This window comes from Mauremys reevesii, linkage group 1 (assembly GCF_016161935.1).
Source record: "Mauremys reevesii isolate NIE-2019 linkage group 1, ASM1616193v1, whole genome shotgun sequence".
Classification (NCBI taxonomy): domain Eukaryota; kingdom Metazoa; phylum Chordata; order Testudines; family Geoemydidae; genus Mauremys; species Mauremys reevesii.
In genome coordinates this window covers 300,148,200-300,168,123 of record NC_052623.1, presented here as the reverse complement: position 1 = coordinate 300,168,123, position 19,924 = coordinate 300,148,200, and the positions used below count along the sequence as shown (strand labels likewise).

General features: G+C 41.9%; 1 protein-coding gene across 1 annotated transcript in view; it reads right to left on the bottom strand.

Moving 5' to 3' along the window:
* The window catches only part of PPM1H (protein phosphatase, Mg2+/Mn2+ dependent 1H), a 202,388-nt gene that overhangs the window by 12,371 nt on the left and 170,093 nt on the right, over window positions 1–19,924 (bottom strand). The window contains exons 7-8 of the mRNA XM_039503148.1: window positions 13,199–13,262; window positions 8,664–8,771 (exon numbers count right to left, since the gene is read on the bottom strand). Coding sequence (XP_039359082.1) covers window positions 8,664–8,771; window positions 13,199–13,262 — 172 coding nt within the window. The remainder of the gene's footprint in view (window positions 1–8,663; window positions 8,772–13,198; window positions 13,263–19,924) is intronic.

The following is a 19,924-nucleotide window of genomic DNA, read 5'->3' as shown; positions in this document are numbered from 1 at the left end:
ATGCAAGTCTTCTTCCAGCCTGCCCTGCATTCCAACTGTCAAACCTCCTGCTCCTTTAATTCCCCAAACTAAAACTTGGAATCCTCGGGAACCACTCACAGAGCACTTTAATTACCCCAGCAATGACTGTAATTTGAAAGACGTGTGACAACCTTGGCAAGGTAGACAAGAAGAAATGATGATCTGTAATAGAATTTGGGAACAGTGCACCTGGTCACACATGCTGCTTTATCCTTGTGCTTCAATAGCAGCATCGGTGTTCCACAAATTTGTTCGGACATGTACTTGGCACAGCTAGAAGACAGGGAGTTATTTTATTCTCTCTTCGTGCACTCTCTCGTTAGGAGCCAAGGAGTAGGAAATGCACATAAAATGCTTGGACCTTTCAATGTAATTGTGATTCTTATGGGATTGCAACCAGGATAGAAGAAACAATCATGTCGATCTCAGTGCTAATTCTCACCATTTTTTCCTTTTGCTCTAAAGGGAGAGCAGGTCATTTGTAAAATGTATTGATTCCTTTATTATTTAAGGTCTACCTGAGTGAGGACTCTTGAGATGAGCCCCCCTCCCAAAAAAAAGTCAACCTAAAACACTCCCATCTGTCTTTACCTCCTGATTCAAAATCTATCAAGAATACAACTCACAAAAGCAAATTTAGTCTATGGAGACTGAGTGTTACAGGTACACTTCTGTGCCAGTCCTAGGAGGATACGAGTGTTTGCAGCCCCCACACTATAGAACCTTGGCTCTTTAGTGCAAAATGTAGCAGCTCATGCTTTTGTTTGTTGAGGTTAGCAGCTCAACTCCCAGTGTATTGGCCGAGATGATGGTCATCACACAAAAACACCTTTGGAAGTCAGATCTCTTGGATGTCAGCTACTTTTATACAGATACCAAGATACTTAAATGTTAATTATCCACTTAGCAGTGAGTCACTCAGAACAAAACATGTAAATCAGCAGACTTTTTTAAAATCCATCTCTGCTCCATCTCCCTCACCTAGATAAAGAAAGTTCAAATTAAAGTAACAGATCCCCTCCTGCTAGCGCTGGGGGAAAATGTTATCGGCCAGATCTTGCTCGTACTGAAGTCAATAGCAGATCTCCCATTGACATGTATGGAGCAAGATTGGAGCCTATGGCTGCTGCTTCAAGGCAATAGAATCCTGTCAAAACTATAGCTGATGCAGCAGATGAAGGACCCAAGATATATATTTCCACAGACTCTAGTGTACATTACTGAGAAGAGAGACTATTTTGAAATTCAGGTTTTGGGGAAAACTCAGGCAAAGACGATATGACTAATTTGGGAACTAGTGGCTATTTCTTATGAGGAAAGACTGAGGGCTTGGCTACACTTGCAAATTTGCAGCGCTGCAGCAGGGTGTGAAAACACACCCTCTCCAGCGCTGCAAATTGCGGCGCTGCAAAGTGCCAGTGTGGTCAAAGCCCCAGCGCTGTATGTTATTCCCCACAGGGAGGTGGAGTACGGACAGCGGTGGGAGAGCTCTCTCCCAGCGCTGGCGCTTTGACTACACTTAGCGCTTCAAAGCGCTTCAAAGCGCTGCCGCGGCAGCGCTTTGAAGTGCAAGTGTAGCCAAAGCCTAAGCTTGACATGTTCAATCCTGAAAAGAGATGGCAAGGAGATGGATACTGACAGACACCTAATGATTCACAGTAGTTAATTGGGATGGGCAATGGTGTGAACAAAGAACTGGCTATTTGACTGGTATGCAGTTCAAGGAAAATAACAATGTGAAGTTATGGAAGGAGATTGGGTTAGTTATCAGATGTGGCTCTCACCCAAAGAATGATCATCACATCTAGTTGCCTATTTACTGTAATGAAGTAGTCACCTTTATAAACTTTCCAAATCTTTGTAGATAGGTAGGATATTACAGTATTCATATTATTTCCTACATCAAGCAGAGGACATGTCTCAATGATGTCACCTGGCTGCAAAGTAAAGTATTTAAGGGTGGCCACAATATTTGTTTTTTCCTTCAGTTTTCTACAATATATCTACGGGTAGCTAGTGAGCACTAATAGAAATGAGTTAATTTAGAGCTGTTCATAGAAAGCCTGCCTCTGAAATACTGTCAATCTTGCCCAGATGCATTCCCACTTAGCGGAGCTGTTCCAGTTCTCATTTTTAATACTATCGTCTTGTATTAGTTATTTGCGATTTTACAGTGGAGTAGCACGACACTAGCACTCTCATGTGGCCTATGTACAGCATTATAGGCATTTTATGTGGCTGAGAGCTATTTATCAAATCCAGCTCACAAGCCATTTTCCCCAAACCCCTGAGCTACCCCCTGCATGCTGCCCTTCCTCAATAAGAATTCAGGAAATTCAGCAGATATGAGATTTAAATGATGTTACGCTGTGACACAAATCACTCAAACTTGCATGCGCTTCAAATGGATACAGAACTCTCTAGCTCACACAGACGTGGGTGGCTGGCTGGCAGGCCAGCCAGACCACCAGGCAACCTGGGCAAAAGCCATTTTCCCAATCCAGACGGACTCTCTGTATGACTTCCACTCCCTCTTACTTCCTAAACTCCCCCTGCTCCCTCTATGCATTTAGGAAACCCTCTGTCGACCTCCAATGGTCATCAGGAAGGATGGACAATTTGGGATCTACCTCATGGTTTGTCTTAATTAGCCCATAGCGCAACTTCATATCTAAAAGTAGGAATGTTTAAAGCTAGCTACAAAGAAGCAGCGTCACTTCTGCACAGCCAGCCAGCAAGGAGAGGGCGGGTCAAGATGTATTACACCATGACTGGGGTCTTCAGACCTCTGCTAAGGTTTAGCAGTGGATGCTCTGTGCTACAGCTCACAGTTATGCACTCTCTCTATCTGGATATGGATTGTGCATTCCGTTATTCAGCAACGCTCTTAATGTGTGTGGAGGAAATACTCCATCACCAAATCCTGGATCGGTGATACAAAGGATGGGTCAGGTTTGTGTTTACATCTCAACAGGACCTACCATACATACATAATCCCAACTATACATATAAAATGATGGGATCTAAATTAGCTGTTACCATTCAAGAAAGATCTTGGCGTCATCGTGGATAGTAATCAGAAAACATCCAATGTGCAGTGGCAGTCAAAAAAGCGAACAGAACGTTGGTAATCATTAAGAAAGGGATAGATAAGACAGAAAATATCCTCTTTATATTGCCTCTCTATAAATCCATGGTTTGCCCACATCTTGAAGACTGCATGCAGATGTGGTCTCAAAAAAGATATACTGAATTGGAAAAGGTTCAGAAAAGGGCAATAAAAATGATTAGGGGCATGGAATAGCTTTCATTTGAGGAGAGATTAATAAGACTGGGACTTTTCAGCTTGGAAAAGAGACAACTGAAGGGGGATATGATAAAATCATGACTGGTGTGGAGAAAGTAATAAGGAAATGTTATTTATTCCTTCTCATAAAACAAGAACTAGGGGTCATCAAATGAAATTAATAGGAAGCAGGTTTAAAACAAACAAAAGGAAGTATTTCTTCACACAGCGCACTGTCAACCTCTGGAACTCTTTGCCAGAGGATGTTGTGAAGGCCAAGACTATAACAGGGTTCTAAAAAGAACTAGATAAATTAATGGAGGCTAGGTCCATCAATGGCTATTAGCCAGGATGGGCAGGGATGGGGTCCCTAACCTCTGTTTGCCAGAAGCTGGGAATGGGCGACGGGCTGGATCACCTGATGATTACCTGTTCTGTTCATTCCCTCTGGGGCACCTGGCATTGGCCACTGTTGGAAGACAGGATACTGGGCTAGATGGACCATTGGTCTAACCCAGTATGGCCGTTCTTATGCACTCACCTGCAAAAGGCTATACTTGGCTTGTGAAAGAGCCACACCTGATGTGGTATCCTATTCATGTTCTTAAGCAAGCCAGCCAACTCTGGCTTGAAAACTACCCGTAGCAAACTGATACGTGAGCCTGCAGTCACCTGAGACACTCCTGAACCAGCCTGGCCCAGTGGAATTCAAGCCAAGAGGGGCAACACTCTATATTCAGCTTCAGCTGCCTTTACTATCCATCAGCACAGCTACTTCAATAAATTAAATCCTTTCCTAATTGTATTGTTCCTTGTACGTGCAGCGTCATCCAATGCAGTTTCATTGGCAAACATGGAAATCTCTTTCAATACCATCTTCCAAGTAATTTATATGTAAATAATGAAAAGCTGGTCCCAACACTGTTCCCTGCAGCACTCACCAATTAACATCCTTTTAACTTTTTACTGCTACCTTTTGTTTTCTGCGCTTTAGCCAATTCCCAGTGTACTGTGCCAACTTTCCACTTACTCCATGGCTCTGTCTTTTACATTAACCTATGAGGCAGAACATTTTCTCAAATGCTTTCTGAGAAATCCAAGTGCTGTGTAAGACCATCTAATACAGTTTTCATTTCTTCCCTGGCAGTAGTAGTCTAAAAGAATTCCAAGCTAGTCAAATTTGACCTGCTATTCCTGATATCACCTCGATTCTCCTGAATCAAACAGTCCCTCTCCAAATATTTACCCGATTTGTTCCTTTAAATGGAAGTCCTAAAACTTTCTCCCAAACACTGATGTCAGTCTAACATTGTGTGGTTTCCTTTTACATACTGTGAAGTGTTCAGCAAGCTTTTTTATCACAGCCTTTATGGGAAAAGGTTCTTCAGTTCTCCATCTCCACATCATTCAGTCAGACGAGTGATCAGATGAAGTAACAAAGGCCAAATGGCGCCATCGGATGCATGCCTCTTCCAACGAATGGGTGAGTAATCATTTGAAGAATCTTAAAACCAAATCTTACTTCCCAGATACAGGGACAAGATTCCTATTGAATTCTAATGCCAGAATTTCATATTAAGATTTGTCAAACGATTATTTCACTATGAAAAATAGATATGTAATACAATTGAGATATCCCCAGCTCTGGTAAGTTTGCTTTGTGCTTCTCCAGTTCATTATAAGTGGTTCAGTTTTCTAGAGCTGTGAAAGTCTTCCAAATTTTGTCTCATACCAGCTGAATCACCGAATGCTGATTGTCAGACTTAGATACTGGTCTGCTCCTCTCATGGGTTGGTACGTCTATTATAATAAAATTTGATTCATCCAAAAGTTACTTAAACCTACACTTCTGGATTTAGACTCTGAATCGTCTGCTTCAGATATTTATATGGTTATGGTTTCTGTTGCAATCTTATATCATAGCTTTTGTTTTACGATTTGAAACAAATTTGCCATGTTCTCCCCTGGCCTGGGAAAGGGGGCAGTGGCTATGGCACAGGACCTGAAGTCAGAAGATGTAGTTCTATCCTGTCACTGACTCACGGTGTAACTAACTTCTCTATGCCTCAGATTCTCAGTCTGTAAAATGGAAATTATTTTCCCCCAACCTTTATGTAATTATTTGAGGTTCACTGATGAGCAAGTGCTATAGAAGTTGCAAGTATTATTACTACTAAATTTACTTCCAAATTCAAGTCCCCCACATGGCAGCACAAGGCATTGCTTCTTAACATAGCTTTGTCTACAAGATGTATTGCAGGTTCCTGACAATATATAGATAATATCTGAGACAAGAGCATTGTTCGGTGTGTGGTTTTTTTGGCACATGTATTTGTTTTCTCCTAGAATTTGATTTCTGCTGGTTCTATCTCAAGATTGCTAGGGCTGGTATTCTTCATTTCCTGCTACTGCCCCCTATGACATTTCTGCTAGCCTTAACTGCCAAAAGGCTATGGAAACAAGGACATTTTTTTGCTGTCATTTGATCAGGCACTTGCAGAGTCTGAGACTCAGAGTACGTGTTGTGCGCATCACATTTTGGAACTCAAACACAAATTGGAAAAACCTACAAGATGCAAAATAGAAACCTACAAGATCTTTATATTGCATGAATGAATGTTACTGCAGCGATTGGCAAGGTCAATCCTGCTGAGATACTACACTAGAGCCAGATCTTGGAGTGCCAGAAAGAGGAGATAGAATTGCAGCATTACACTGGCACAAAACAACGAAGCGGGCAGAAATGCTGATTCCCTGGCTTGGGACAGCAGAGATGGTTCCAAAGTAAGACATGGTATACACTGAAAAAAAAACAGGGAAAGGAGCAGAATGAGAGCGGGGAAGAATGATGGGTGCTGTCAATAGACTTCTTTTCTTTAAGTGACCAGAATCGCTCTGTAGCTGTCTTTTCAAGCCTCAGTGCAAGCACTTTTTAGTCAGGACTTGTTAGTTTGGCAGCAACACTATTGTAAGCAGAGTCAGGATGAGCCCCACCCTGACATCTGGTGGTAAATTATGGGGAGTGCGGAAAGTGTTGCATTGGTATTTCGGTTATTTGCATGGGCACTCCCACCCCACTTAGCATACTGCAAAGCAGCATGGGATGGTTATTTTCGCAGCTGTGGGAGCCCCAATTTCGTTGTTATTGGGGCAGGAGAAATGAAATGTTGTCACCCTGATTGGGTAAATGGGGAACTACAAAATTGTCTTGTGATGGGGGGTTTCATTGTCAGCTGGATAGCGCTTGCTAGATGGGGCACATGGGTTCCAAAACCCATTGGAAAGAGAGAGGCTGGGGACAGAGATCTGTACTTGGTGGTGCAGGCTCTTTGTGTGAGCCAGAAGCACCAGTTCCACCTGTGCCTCTCTCCACTGTGGAATATCAGAGTTAATTTTTGATTCCCTTAAGAGTCTAAATGCAGGTTACTGAGCTGAATTCACTGGTACTGGGGCTCCCCTACTAAGAGCTGGAATCACTAAGAGCTGAAATCACTGAAGAGCTGGACTTGCTGAGCTGAGAGCACTGAGTACTGTGCTAATGAGTGGGGGAGCCTGAAGCCATACCGTGGAGCAGAGCAGCTGGCAGAGCAGAGTGGAGCCAAGCAGCTCGTGAGGACGGCTGGAGTGGCTCACAGGACAGCTGGTGGACCAGAGCAGCTGGCAGAGCGGAGCAGCCCACAGAGCAAGCGGAGCTGAGCTGTTTGCGGAGATGACTAGCGGAAGCAGAACCCCATGAAGAGGCAGGGCAGTTGGCCCCGAAACCACATAAGGTGCCCCTTTCTACCCAGGCTGGGGAGGGGGACCTCTGCAGAGAGACTCTTGAGCTCTGGGGCTGCACTGACCTGGGACAGAGACTTTTGGATTGTGGGACTTTTGGGACTGTGGGTGATTTGGGGGTTGCTGGACTCAAGGGCCCCAAGAGAAGGACATGGCCCAATTTGCTGGAGTGGGTCTTTGCTCACGGTTTGACCTATGAACTCTAGCTGAGGTATTTTCCCAGTTTAATGCTTGTTGTTTGTCATGTAATTAAACCTTTTCTGCTACACCAAGACTCTGTGCTTGCGAGAGGGGAAGTATTGCCTCTTCGAGGTGCCCAGGGGTGAGTGTAAGATTTTCCCAGGTCACTGGGTGGGGGCTCGAGCTGGTTTTGCATTATGTTGTGGGGAAGGGACCCCTATGTATTGAACCCGGCCCTTGCTGCTATCGTTTCGGCCCGGCAGAAGGGTTACACTATGTTTCAGTGTGCACACGCTCGCTTGCTCCCTCTCCGTTGTCATTACTAGGGGCACTCAGCACCATAGCATGTAGGTCTCAACTACTAGGTTAAATGTTGGCAACTGTTGAGTATTTGCTGAAGCCAGTGGGAGGTGCAGAACTCTCAGGATTTGACCCATGGTAATTAAGACTCATGTGTTCACAGTGGATTCTACTCTTCAGCTCTGTAGGCTTGACCTGGCTTGCTTACTGTTTTCAATATAATGTTCATTATTGATTCTGTATATTTTGTTATTCCGGGTTGGCTTATGCAAAAAGGAGTTTTTGATGAAGACAGCCAGGCTCAGACTCATTCTAAGAACCTCCAGTGGGTCACTCCAACATCCTGGACCATCAACTGAAAATGCCCTGCCTCCTGTTCTGAAGCGATTTACTCCAAATACCATCAGCTACCATGTATTGGATAGTGATGAACTGAAAATGTTCTGAAGTCAGGTCCCAACTGACTGAAGGCCTTACAGATTAAGTATTGGGTCTGCAAGGGAAGTGGATCAAGGGCAGGTGTGCAGCATATTTTGATGTGCCCTGGCTATTTTTCCTCCTTAGACATTGGGGTTCTGTCTGTGTACAAGCTGTAGTTTCCATGTTGCCATGCAAGAAATCAGGGACTCCAGTATCTAGGTTCTATTCTCTTATTTCAGAAGCTGACATGGGCTTTAAATTCTGTGTCAGTAGCATGCTCAGTCACTGAAAGGGAAATGTAGGGGGAAGAGCATCTTGTGCCACTGAAAAGTGAACCCTTGGGCTGACCATGAAGCAGCTGCAGAGTCACATCTAGTGCCCTTCGGGCAGAAGGACATTAACTCTGACACTTACAAGGCGGGAAGGCATCAGGGGCCTGACAGAGATGTATACATTCCTGGGGCAGTAGGAAGAGGAATGAAAACTACATTACTATGTAGCGAGTGGCATCGGTCCTGTCATTATTTCTACCCTTGATTTACACATTTATGTAAGTGATCAAATAACATTCTGGTCATTGTCCACAATTGAGGGTAATTCAGGATGAACAAAGTGCGCTTAGTTTAATTAATTTTCCTTCTCTCCCATAAATCATGTAACAAAACCATGGATGGTGTACCTCGGGAGATGAGGACAGAAAAGGTTTGATGTAGATATTGGAGTCATGCACCTTCAGGTCATGGTCTCCAAGTCCTCTAGTTACTCCAATAGTTGCCATGACACGAGCCTGGAAACAAGAGAAACGCATTAATATCAAAGCCAATTCCACACACAATGTTAATGTGGTAGAGAATTAACAACTGACCCCACCACACAACTGCTAGGGCTTTTGGAGGAATTACCTCTCTTTTTCAATGTCTCCTCCCCTATATGGGGGAGTTAACATAGATAGTTAACTTGCATTCGAAGAAGTGGGTATTCACCCACGAAAGCTCATGCTGCAAAACGTCTGTTAGTCTATAAGGTGCCACAGGATTCTTTGCCGCTTTTACAGATCCAGACTAACACGGCTACCCCTCTGATACTTAACATAGATAGTGACTTTTAAGCAGCTAAAATTGTTAAAGTGAAAAGATTACCCACCAGGATCACCCTGACTTCAATTTCTCCCTTTCTGCAGGGCCAAGAAAAAACCTGCCTATCATTCTAGACCATAAATTAAATTCCCTGGGGTAGTTCAGGAGTGGGTTTAGCATCCACTGCATCCTCAGGTGGTTTGTGAAATTTGGGACTGCTGCAAATACTTGCTGTCTCAAAATTATATATAGCACAGAGAGAAAGAGAATGAATGAATGAATGGTGCGTGTGTTTAAGTGAGAAAAAGGCCAGTACAATAAAAATGTGTAATCCCAACCAGAATCAAAATTCTCTCTCATTAATCTGTTTTCAGGAATTTAAAAATATCTAATGCACCTCTCTTTACCATTTCCTTATTCTCCTCTCCCCTTTCCTATTTCTCCATTTTTGTTTATTCTAATTTATGCATTGTCTAGAGCCCAGATTGTGAGCTCTCTGGGACAGTTGTTTGTGCACAATCTAGGACAATGGAGTCTTAATCTCTCTGTAAGAGTCCTCAAGTACTACTTGCACTAGAAGTACTAAATTATATTAAGTGTATGAAGCACCCAGCATGTTAGTCAATGAGAGCACTCTGTCAGCAGAATATTTTGATAGCTCTTTCTTGAAGTATTGTCATTTGTTATATGCAACATCCCCCTGACCACCTGGAAAGAGGGAAGATGCTGAGTGGTAGGCAGCTTTTGAAAAAAGGCAGGTAAGTTAAATATTGAGGGTGCCTCCCTCCTTTTATTTTGTTTAGGAGTACCAGACAAGGATGGCTGTTATGCCCCCTGTTGTTTGCTTTGGCAATGGAGCCATTTGCAGTGAGTGTGAGAAACAGTCCCACAGTAAAAGGCATCAGAATGCCTTCTGGATTAAATACATAATAGCTTTTCATGCCGACAACATCTTGTTATATCTGCAGGAGCCAGAAGCCTCATTAAAAATTATAGAACTTTGGAATTTGGGTAAGTATCAGGCTTCAAAATAAATTACGATAAATCTGAAATTTTAGGAATTAATATTCCCCAAAGGGTCAAAACAAACTGTTGTCACATCTACATAAACTTAAATGGGTAAAGGAATCTTAAAAATAGTTGAGAATAAATACTGTGGAGAAACATAAAAATCATTTTAAGGCAAGTGATCCTTCAATGTGAAATAAAATTATGAAAGTCTTGGAAGAATGGAACGACTAAGAAATAACTTGGCTAGGTAGAGCAGCCTTGGTAAAGACGAATGTCCTCCCAGTAATTTTTTTCAGTACATCTCTATTGGTATCCCTGACATGACATCAGAAATATGGCAGGATGCACTATTAAAATTCATATGGAAACCTAAGACCAAGGGTGATTTTTAAGTTCCGTAAAAGTAGGGTGGACTAGCTTTCCCTAATTTGGTTTATTATTATTATGCATCACAATTAAAATATGGGGTCATCTAGGCTAACAACAGACCATCCAAACATGGGGTAAAATTCTAACAAGACTGGAGCCTAAATATGGCTATTCATAGTAATTGCTGAGTTAAAAAGAAACATACGTCACCAAAAATAAAAGGTGGTCATTTATCCAGACCACCTTAGCAGCTCTGGACAAATGTTTAAAATTCCTGTCACCAAGACCCTCTTCTTCAATTTATCCCTAGGACATATCAAAGTGACTGTCCACCGTGGGTGAGAGCTGAGCTTATTCAAATTCAGACAGCTATTCCTCGGTACTGATTTGAAATCATACCAAATTATACCATGTAATAATGTAACTGATATAAATATCCCATACTGTCAATATCCCATAAGTCGAACATTTTATTGTGAAATCTGGATATGAGGTGGCTCTATCTAGACCTTTAACCACATTTGAAAAGTTGAGCCAGGAGCAAGCTGAAACAAAAGGTTTAATTTCTAAAACACATACAATTTGGATTGAAAAAGATGTTGATAAGAAAACAACCCAGATGAAAAGATGGGAGAAGGATTTGGACAAAGAAATTGATGCGGGTGAGTGGGTTTCTCTGTGGGAAAGGGGATATTCATCTTCAATATGTGTAGCTCAAAGATCATTTTTATAAATTATTACTGTATAGATGGCATTAGACTCCAGTTAAGTTCCATAATGTTTTTGCTACTAGGGCAGAGCTCTTTTGGAGGGATTGCAGGTAAAGGGAAACATACTTGCACGTAGGCTGGATGTGTCCAGGATTTAGATGGTTTGTGGAGGCAATTATTAAAGAGATTCATTTTATGACAAAATGCTGGCATCCTAGAGATCCCCTGATCTGCTTCCTTAAAGCTCAAATAAAGGTTCGACTTTTTAAGCAGAACTACAAATTAATCACATTTTTGTTAGCAGCTAGAGAAAAATGTGACCCCTTCCTCCTACAGAATTGTTGTGTAATAAAATATGGATGGTTCTTGTAATGGAAAAACTTTCACACCAAGAATGTACACAAGAGAAGTGCCAAAAAGATCGGTATTTAGACACCTGGCACTCTTTTTAGCATATTCAGAGGGCGGGACTCCTCATCCAGCAAACCAAAATCTTTAGCCAGTTTCTTTGAATAGTAATCTGATCCTGAATAAGTAATATACGGTTTAGTATGTTAACATTTTATTTTAATTTTGCCTTAATAAAAAGTTAAAAAAAACAAAACACCTTGGGGGTTTAATAATGAAGGCAGTAGGATGTCTCTTCATAATGGAGTGCTGCCACATATTTCCTTTGGCAAGACAAGAACCATGAGGCAAACTCAGATCGCTGATGTGACAATAATATGAACAGGGTCATTACTGGGAGCAGCAATAGTTTTAGAGATGCACCTCACTCCCCAATACCCTCTTTCAAAGTGCTTCTCCTGACTGCAGAACCAGTACAGACAAGATCTTCAATTACCTCAAACACCTCACCTACTTGCTAGAGCACTTTTCCCTTGAAACATCAGCCATTCCCCCAGAAACTCCTGAGTCTTCCTTAACTAATACCATGCCACAGAGCAGCCAGCAAGATACTCTCACAGGGCACTGAATCTAACATCTCTCCCAACAACCTTCCTATCACCCTCCAGTGAGTGGGATGGGAATCTGGGGCCACCTCTGAACCAGGAAGCTTATGCTATGGATGCCAGCTAGTGACCAAGATTACTTTAAATGACATTATACATTAAAACACTAGACATTTTCCCAGAAAGGGAAAATAGATAAAAAAATAACAGGTGCACAACACTTTGCAAACAAAAGAACCAATTCCATCAAACCTGCAGATAAGCTACAGCAGGTTTGAATCCTTCATAACTAGATTATATCTGAAGATTGCATATTTCTGTATTCAAATAAGAATCCAAACAGTGGGGAAGTGCTGTTTGGAAACACAGTGAGCATACTAATATCAGCAAACTGAGACCTCTGTGTCCTTATATTCATCCTATTGCTACGTCTAGCTAGGCTTGTTGGGATCAGAGCAAATAATCTTGCTGTTCATAATCATGCAATTGGTAACACAGTGGCACTTGGATGAAATTATCATTAAAAAAAAAAGGAATTTTAGTTCTTATCCCTCCGAATGTGTTACCTTTCCCGGAGATCACACCCACCTATGCCTCCCCTTATGTCAGAATTTCAATAGCTTCCTTTATCTCAGTATACAGTAAATCATGGTTAAACACACAACTGCTGTTTTATTCAGCAAAGTGGATAGATTTTTGCCTTCTTCACCCAACCAATCCACATTTAAAATGCATTTCACAACCAAGCCATGAGAACTATCTGCACATGAACAGCAATTAAAGATCGTCTCATTTTAGCTTATTTGCAACAATGCAAAACACTCTTATGAGCTGCGTGCATGTAAGGAAAACAAAAGTAAATTGAGCAACAAATGACTAAGTTTGTTATAAAACTACCTTTTAATACACTACACTTTTCCCTCTCTGAAGATAGCAGAGACTGATTTATGTCAGACACAATATTCTTTCAAGCTGTCAAAATGATAAAATAAAGAGATACTGAGTGGAAAACATTGGACTGCCACAGGCTACACTGAGTGGTAAACAGCACAGAGTTCTTTATTCCTTTGGTTCAAGGAAAGCTCCCATGCCTACCTTCTTGCCTTCTCCATATATAAGGGGAAACTTCAAGTCATCCTCCTCAATGCTTTTGTATGCCCTGCGGGGGGAATAAACAACATTTTGTTAAAGCTTGCACTCAATTAGTGACCCAGTGCCCTAACACAAGCAGCCGTGTATATTTTTATTATTTTTTCCTAGAGACTCCATCTTTGCAGCAAGCTGACAATTTGTTTTTGTTTTTTCTGTGTAGAGATTTTCCTTACAGAACTGTGCTATTTGAACAAAAGAAAAGCTAATGCAAAGAACATGCAGTATTCAACACCAAGCGGTCCTTGTTTCTATTAAGCAGAAGAAAGTACAGGTAAACTGGAACAACATCCTAATTAGCGAAGGGGATAGGAGGGGAGTTATATTGCTGGGCATGGCATCAGCCACACAATTGTACATTGCCGTAAAGAGAAGTGATTGGATTCACATCAATAATCTGAAACTGTGAGAAACAGCAGAGTTTGTAGATGGCTTAAGTGTGAAACAGTTCTCAGATCCAGTTCTCACCTTCAGGAGCTGTTTATATCAAAGCAAGCTTCATATTGTGGAGGGTGTGAGAAGATATTTAGAGCCCATTTGACCTTGGCTAGGACATTCCAGGTTGCCAGAAATTCTGTTTCACAACAGCTTTCAAATGGCTGAGAGATGAGAGAAGAATGAGTTCATCTTCTAAATGTGTTTACTGCATGTGTGCATACTCTACCTTTTCCACGTCTGATTTTTAGCACTGATGGGGTTAAAAGGTTAGCAATTTTCCTGGTGAGAAATTAAGAAACATAGAAGGTTGTAACTATTATAGCTCTTGAGAATCCTTTTGTATTACCGAACATATTCTCAGATCAATGAAATGGGGCACTCGCTGGGTTTAGGTATGTAGCCCGAAACATCAGACAACAGGATTCACCCTCCATCGCCTTCTCTATATGACAAACGTTTTTTTCCCCTTTGCTATTTTCTCCCCTTCCCCACCCTTTGAGTTACCTCAGACACATCACCTGAGAGAACAAATCAGTATTCAGCACTGAACTGGAATGCACGAGTGTGAAAAAAGAATACACAGTAGCGCACCCTCTTGTCAGTCTCCCCCAGAGCCTCAACACCTAACGTTCAGCTCTGGAGCTGGCCTGGTTGTTTGAACTCATGGGAATCAAATGCAATTCGGTTTAAACAACATTAAGGTTGTGACACAAACCAGCAGAAGCCAGGAAATTAAAGTTTAAGGCTGAAATCCTATACTGAAACCCGCCCGTAACAACCCCGCCTGCTACACTGAAATATTGCATAGAGCTGGGATTAATACAGGGTGTTACATTACATAACTACCTGTGCTGCATTACCGTGGCACAGCACGGGCAGGTCAAGATCAAGAGGCACTGACACAGGCACGATATTTAAGCCTCAACTTTACCTTGCCTTGCGTTGTCAGCTGGTGTCGAAATTAGCTTTTTCAATTTTTGTTTCCATATTAAAAAGTTAGGTAAATGTATTTGAGTGAAAAATAACAACAACAACTGCATATTATTTACCCTGTGCATTGAAATGCAGCTCCTGGAGCAGATAAAGTCTATCATACAATGAACGCCACTTTTTTTGTGAAATCCATGTTCTATGTAGCTGCTACTGCCCAGATACTACAGTTAAAGAAGGCATTCGTGCTACAGACTGAAAAATACAGCTACAAACTGGGGAAATACTGGCTCTGCTGTAGGAAGCACAACTGAGTCTTTTCTATGCTCTAAGCTATTGAGCTAGTACAGCCAAAGGATGATTTCTTGGGTTGATGTTCTTCTACTTTCTTGGGGAGAAATAACTGTCCATTACAAAAATTATGTGATACTCACACCCTAAATAAACCGAAAAAAAGATTTTTCTATTAGACACACCAAGTAAACTTAGTGCACTGATTCAATTCAAAAGCAAAGTTGGTTTCTTGATGGAAGGAACAAAGTCAGTTGTACAGCAGAAAGAATCAAGATGAGATACTAGCAGAATCTGTGGAAGAACAGGAGTCCTGAGTCTACATGATCGGACAGTCCGGGGGAGGGTGTCTTTCTACAGGAGTGAATGAACGTGGGATGCTCTAGCGCTGGAGGAACAAGGTTAATACATGGGGAACATCTCAATGAGGAGAGCACATGGGGCTACTGAACTGAAGTGCACAGCAGCAATGTACTGTTGAGAAAGCATCTGAGTGATGTCTTCCTGGGGTTCTCTATGGGGGATGGAAGCAGATCAGATCCAGAGTCTGAAAGGAAAAGAGTCATAGATCACCTCATGTGCAACCTTAGGGCGGGCATGAGATCCGTCACAAAACCCTGCATATGGAGCCATATGTAGGTGTGCTGCCGAGGAGCAGCCCAGGGAAGGACTTATAACACCTATCACCACTGTACAAGGTGGGCTCAGTTCTCCCACTGTGCCTGAGCACAGCTGACAGGGATGCCCCATTAAAAAGCTACAGGGTGAGCACCTTTAACTTAGGTAACTGGTGCAAGGTCTTAAGAGTCATAAATTCCTTGCTTGCTCTCTATTTTGTTTCCAGTAGAAAGTAACTAACTGTAGCCCTGAAAAGGATGCAGATTACTTCCTCCCCTTCCCCCCAACTTGGCTGATAATTTGAGGGGAATGGTTGCGACAGCTCCACTCACTCCCCACCTGCTCTGGGGCACATTTCCCCACCCCCAATTAAACCCAAAATGCAGGGAGGAGCCCAAACCCATAGAGGACTGGGGAGGTTTCATTTCCCAGCATGGCTGTATTATGGCCAGTCAGAATCTGACCCTAAATAACCAGGATGTTATGTGATTCCATATACCGGATGGCTCAAAATGGCTCACATCATAATCTAGTAAGGCCAACAAGCCATGAAGGATTTCTAAACTAATATTTTTGGCTTGTTATATATATTTCAAATAGCAAACACCACTAAGCCATGGCACTAACTCCCTGACAATTTCCTTTTTTTAATTACAAACTGAGCCTGATTTTGAGCCACAAGACTACAGAAACGTTAAAAATTCTTAAGCCTCTGACTCTCCCAATGTACCCTATGCTGTAAGTTACTTGGAGCAAGGACCAAGTCTGTCCTTATGCCTTCATGGACAGTGCCAGACACACGGTTGGTGCTACAATAAGATAACATTATTAATTACTTTTGTTATTAATTCATCATTGATTTTGTTATATTTTCATCACCATAATAACTGAGAATCTTCCAGTTGGGCATTAAGCAATGTTGTTTGGTCTCTCTTCCTCTCCCCAGAGGGAGAAGCATGTGTAATGAAGTTCAGACCTGCAGGAGAATGATAAAGGACAGCTTTTCAGCCAGCAGTTTAGTGATTCTGCTGGGGAGGAGGAAGGAAACTGTGAAGTTCCCTTTGATTTATACTGTGTGAAACCTACTGTTGATTTTACACAGGCTACAACCTTCTGTGCTATTTCACTTGACTTTAAGAAATAAAGTTGCATTTATGCTTGCCAGTGTTGTTTATAGAGAGAGCACTGTATATATAAAGATACTATATGGCCATTGGTATGTCATAAAACAGATGCATGCGGAGGTAGAGGAGCCTTCCATTTTGTAAAAAATGCCAGCGCAAGCCCTCTTGAAACATCCACGTAATTCAACCTAAGCTCCCTTCGATAACGAAACAAATGCAGTTCAGTTGCAACTTGTAATGAATGTATTATACTGTCTAGCCACTAGGTGGCTTTTTATTTAAATGAACCTCTTCCTTCCCTGGCAGAGCATCAAAGGATCTTATGATGAACACATTTGGTGTATATAAGCAAGCTCTGTAGTCAGTTCCTATCTGGTACAGAAGCAAATGACATGGTGTCAGGAGTAAATTAAGAACAGAAACAGAAGGAACAAAGCAACACTGGTTTCAGAAAGAAGGAAAACAGCAATGAACACAGGTGCTGACTTTCATTTTTCTTGGTGGGTGCTCCATGCCCACTATGCCCCAAAGCCCCGCACCCATTCTGCCCCTTCCCCCAAAGCCCCACCCTTGCCCTGCCTCTTCCTGCTCTTCCCCCTCCCCCAGTGCCCTGCCCTCACTATACCTCTTCCTGCCACCTCCCAGCTGCCGCCAAACAGCTGATTGGTGGGGAAGAGGGGGAACCAAACAGCTGATTGGCAGGGGGCTAGTGGGTGCTGAACACTCAATTTTTTCCCCTGTGGGTGTTTCCGTCCCAGAGCACCCATGGAGTCGGCACCTATGGCAATGAAGGTTGTGGGATCTCAACATGCCACTCGTTGATGCCCCAGAGAACTTCAACTTCTTTAATTTATGCTATGGGGATGCAGGCAGAGCATCTCTTTAAATCCTTTGATTTTACTAAAGACAGTCATGAAGGTGTCTATGCTAAAGGGTTCAGGCTATGTTGATACATACTTTATACCACAGAAAAATGTGGTTTATGAAAGAGCATGTTTTCACCAGAGAATTGAAGAACGAGGGGGAAACATTGAATGTTTTATAAGAGCTCTGAACACATTGGCTGAAAACTGTGATTTTCGGAATGAAAAACATAAAAATATCAAAGACAGACTGGCTATTGGATTAGCAGATGAAAACCCTTCCCAGAAGCTACAATTGAAGACAGATTTAACCCTAGTCACAGCTATTCAAATAGCAAAACACTCTGAACTAGTGAAACAGCAAAACCTAGAGAAATCTGACAAACTTAAAAAAACCTGAAACTAGCTTAGAAATTGTAAAAAGACATTTATGCATTAAAAGTCATCATCATTAAACCCCTGAGGCAAGAAGAGAGAACTTCCCTACATGCACAAGATGTGGGAAAAAAAAGTCATATTCCAAGAGATGATGCATGTCCAGCCAGAGCACAGAGTATAATAAATGCATGAAATATGGATATTTTGCAGCTGTTTGCCTCACCAACGCAGTCAGGGAATTGACTCGTATTACAGACAATCAAGAGCCATTGTTTTTGGGATCTATCACTTAAATTGAATATTCATGGTAAGACTATTGACTTTAAAATTGACTCAGGAGCTGATGTCACAGTCATCTCAGAAGGGACTTACAATCACCGTCAGTCCCTTCCACAGCTGAAGTCATCTGACACAGTTCTGACTAGCCCTGGAGGTATTCTGAACCGCATGGGCTTGGTTCACCACAGAAACAAAATTACAAAGACAAAAGCAATGCTTTTAGAATGCATCAAAGGGGTAGCCGTGTTAGTCTGGATCTGTAAAAGCAGCAGCGAGTTCTGTGGCACCTTATAGACTAACAAACGTATTGGAGCATGAGCTTTCGTGGATGAATACATGCATCATGACATGCATCCGATGAAGTGGGTATTCACCCAGGAAAGCTCATGCTCCAATACGTTTGTTAGTATATAAGGTATCAGAGAACTCGATGCCGCTTTTAGAATGCATGTGATCAAAGGATCAAAGACCAGCAACCTTCTCTGCCACAGCATGCCACTCACAATGGGCCTATGGAGAAAGGTGGAAGAACTTGACAGAGGATTTGATGATATCAGACTTTTGAAAGGAGATCCAGTACAAATCAACTTAAGAGACAATGCTGAACCATATATTGTACAAACACCTAGTTGCAGATTTATGCAAAGTCAGAGGACATCCTTACCTGGTCATAGTGGACTATTTTTCCAGGTATATAGAAATAATTTACTTAAAAGACATAGCATGTCACGGTGTTATCAAGAAACTGTAGTGTGCTTTTGCTCATATTAGTGTTCCAGAACAATTAGTGATGGACAATGGACCATAATTCACTGCAGCAGAATTTAAGTAATTCCAAATGAAATATGACTTTGATCATATTGTTAGCAGTCACATTAGCGACAAGCGAATGGAGTGGCTGAGAGAGCTGTACAGGCACCCAAGAAAGTCTTACAACAGGAAGATCCATTACTTGCTCTTCTGAGTTACAGATCAACACATAGCAGTTATAGGATACAGTCCAGCACAATTCCTGATGGGAAGACAACTCAGAACTACTGTTCCAACTCTGGAAAAAAACCTGTTTCCAAAGTGGCCACACACGAAGAGAGTAGCCAAATTGGATTAAAAGGCTCAAAGAGCTTATGTACACTTTTACAACAGATATCACTCAGAGAACTGCCAAGTCTAGAGCCTGGTGACTGTGTTAATGTCAAATTGGATGGAGAAAAGGATGGACAACTCGAACTGTTGTAAAGAAAAAGAATTCAGCATCCAGATCATATGTGATCGAGACTGACAGTGGAGAGTACAGCAGAAACTTTTGACATCTACACTTTGTTCCTCAGAAAGAACAACAAACAGAACAAACTCTACAGATGGCAGACTCAGAACAAGATGATGATGACACAAACTTTCAAAAGTGACCACAGCCAGTTGCTGCAACTAATGGATAGCCAAATGACCAAGTTATTACACATCTGGTTCATAGAATTAGAAAACAAGTATGATTCAGAGACACTTGACAGACTGATATGTGCTCAACCTCAAAGACAGCATGATAGTGTAAATATTGTAAATGGCAGGAATGTAGAACTTGCAAGGGGAAATGGAATGGAATGGAATGTTGAACAGTATTATACTTTTCAGGTGGCACAATATTTACCTTATCCAAATGAACCTCAGCCATACCTCGCAGAGCATTAAAAGATCTCATGATGAACACATCTGGTGTGTACAAGCAAGCTCTGTAGCCAGCTTTGTACCAGATA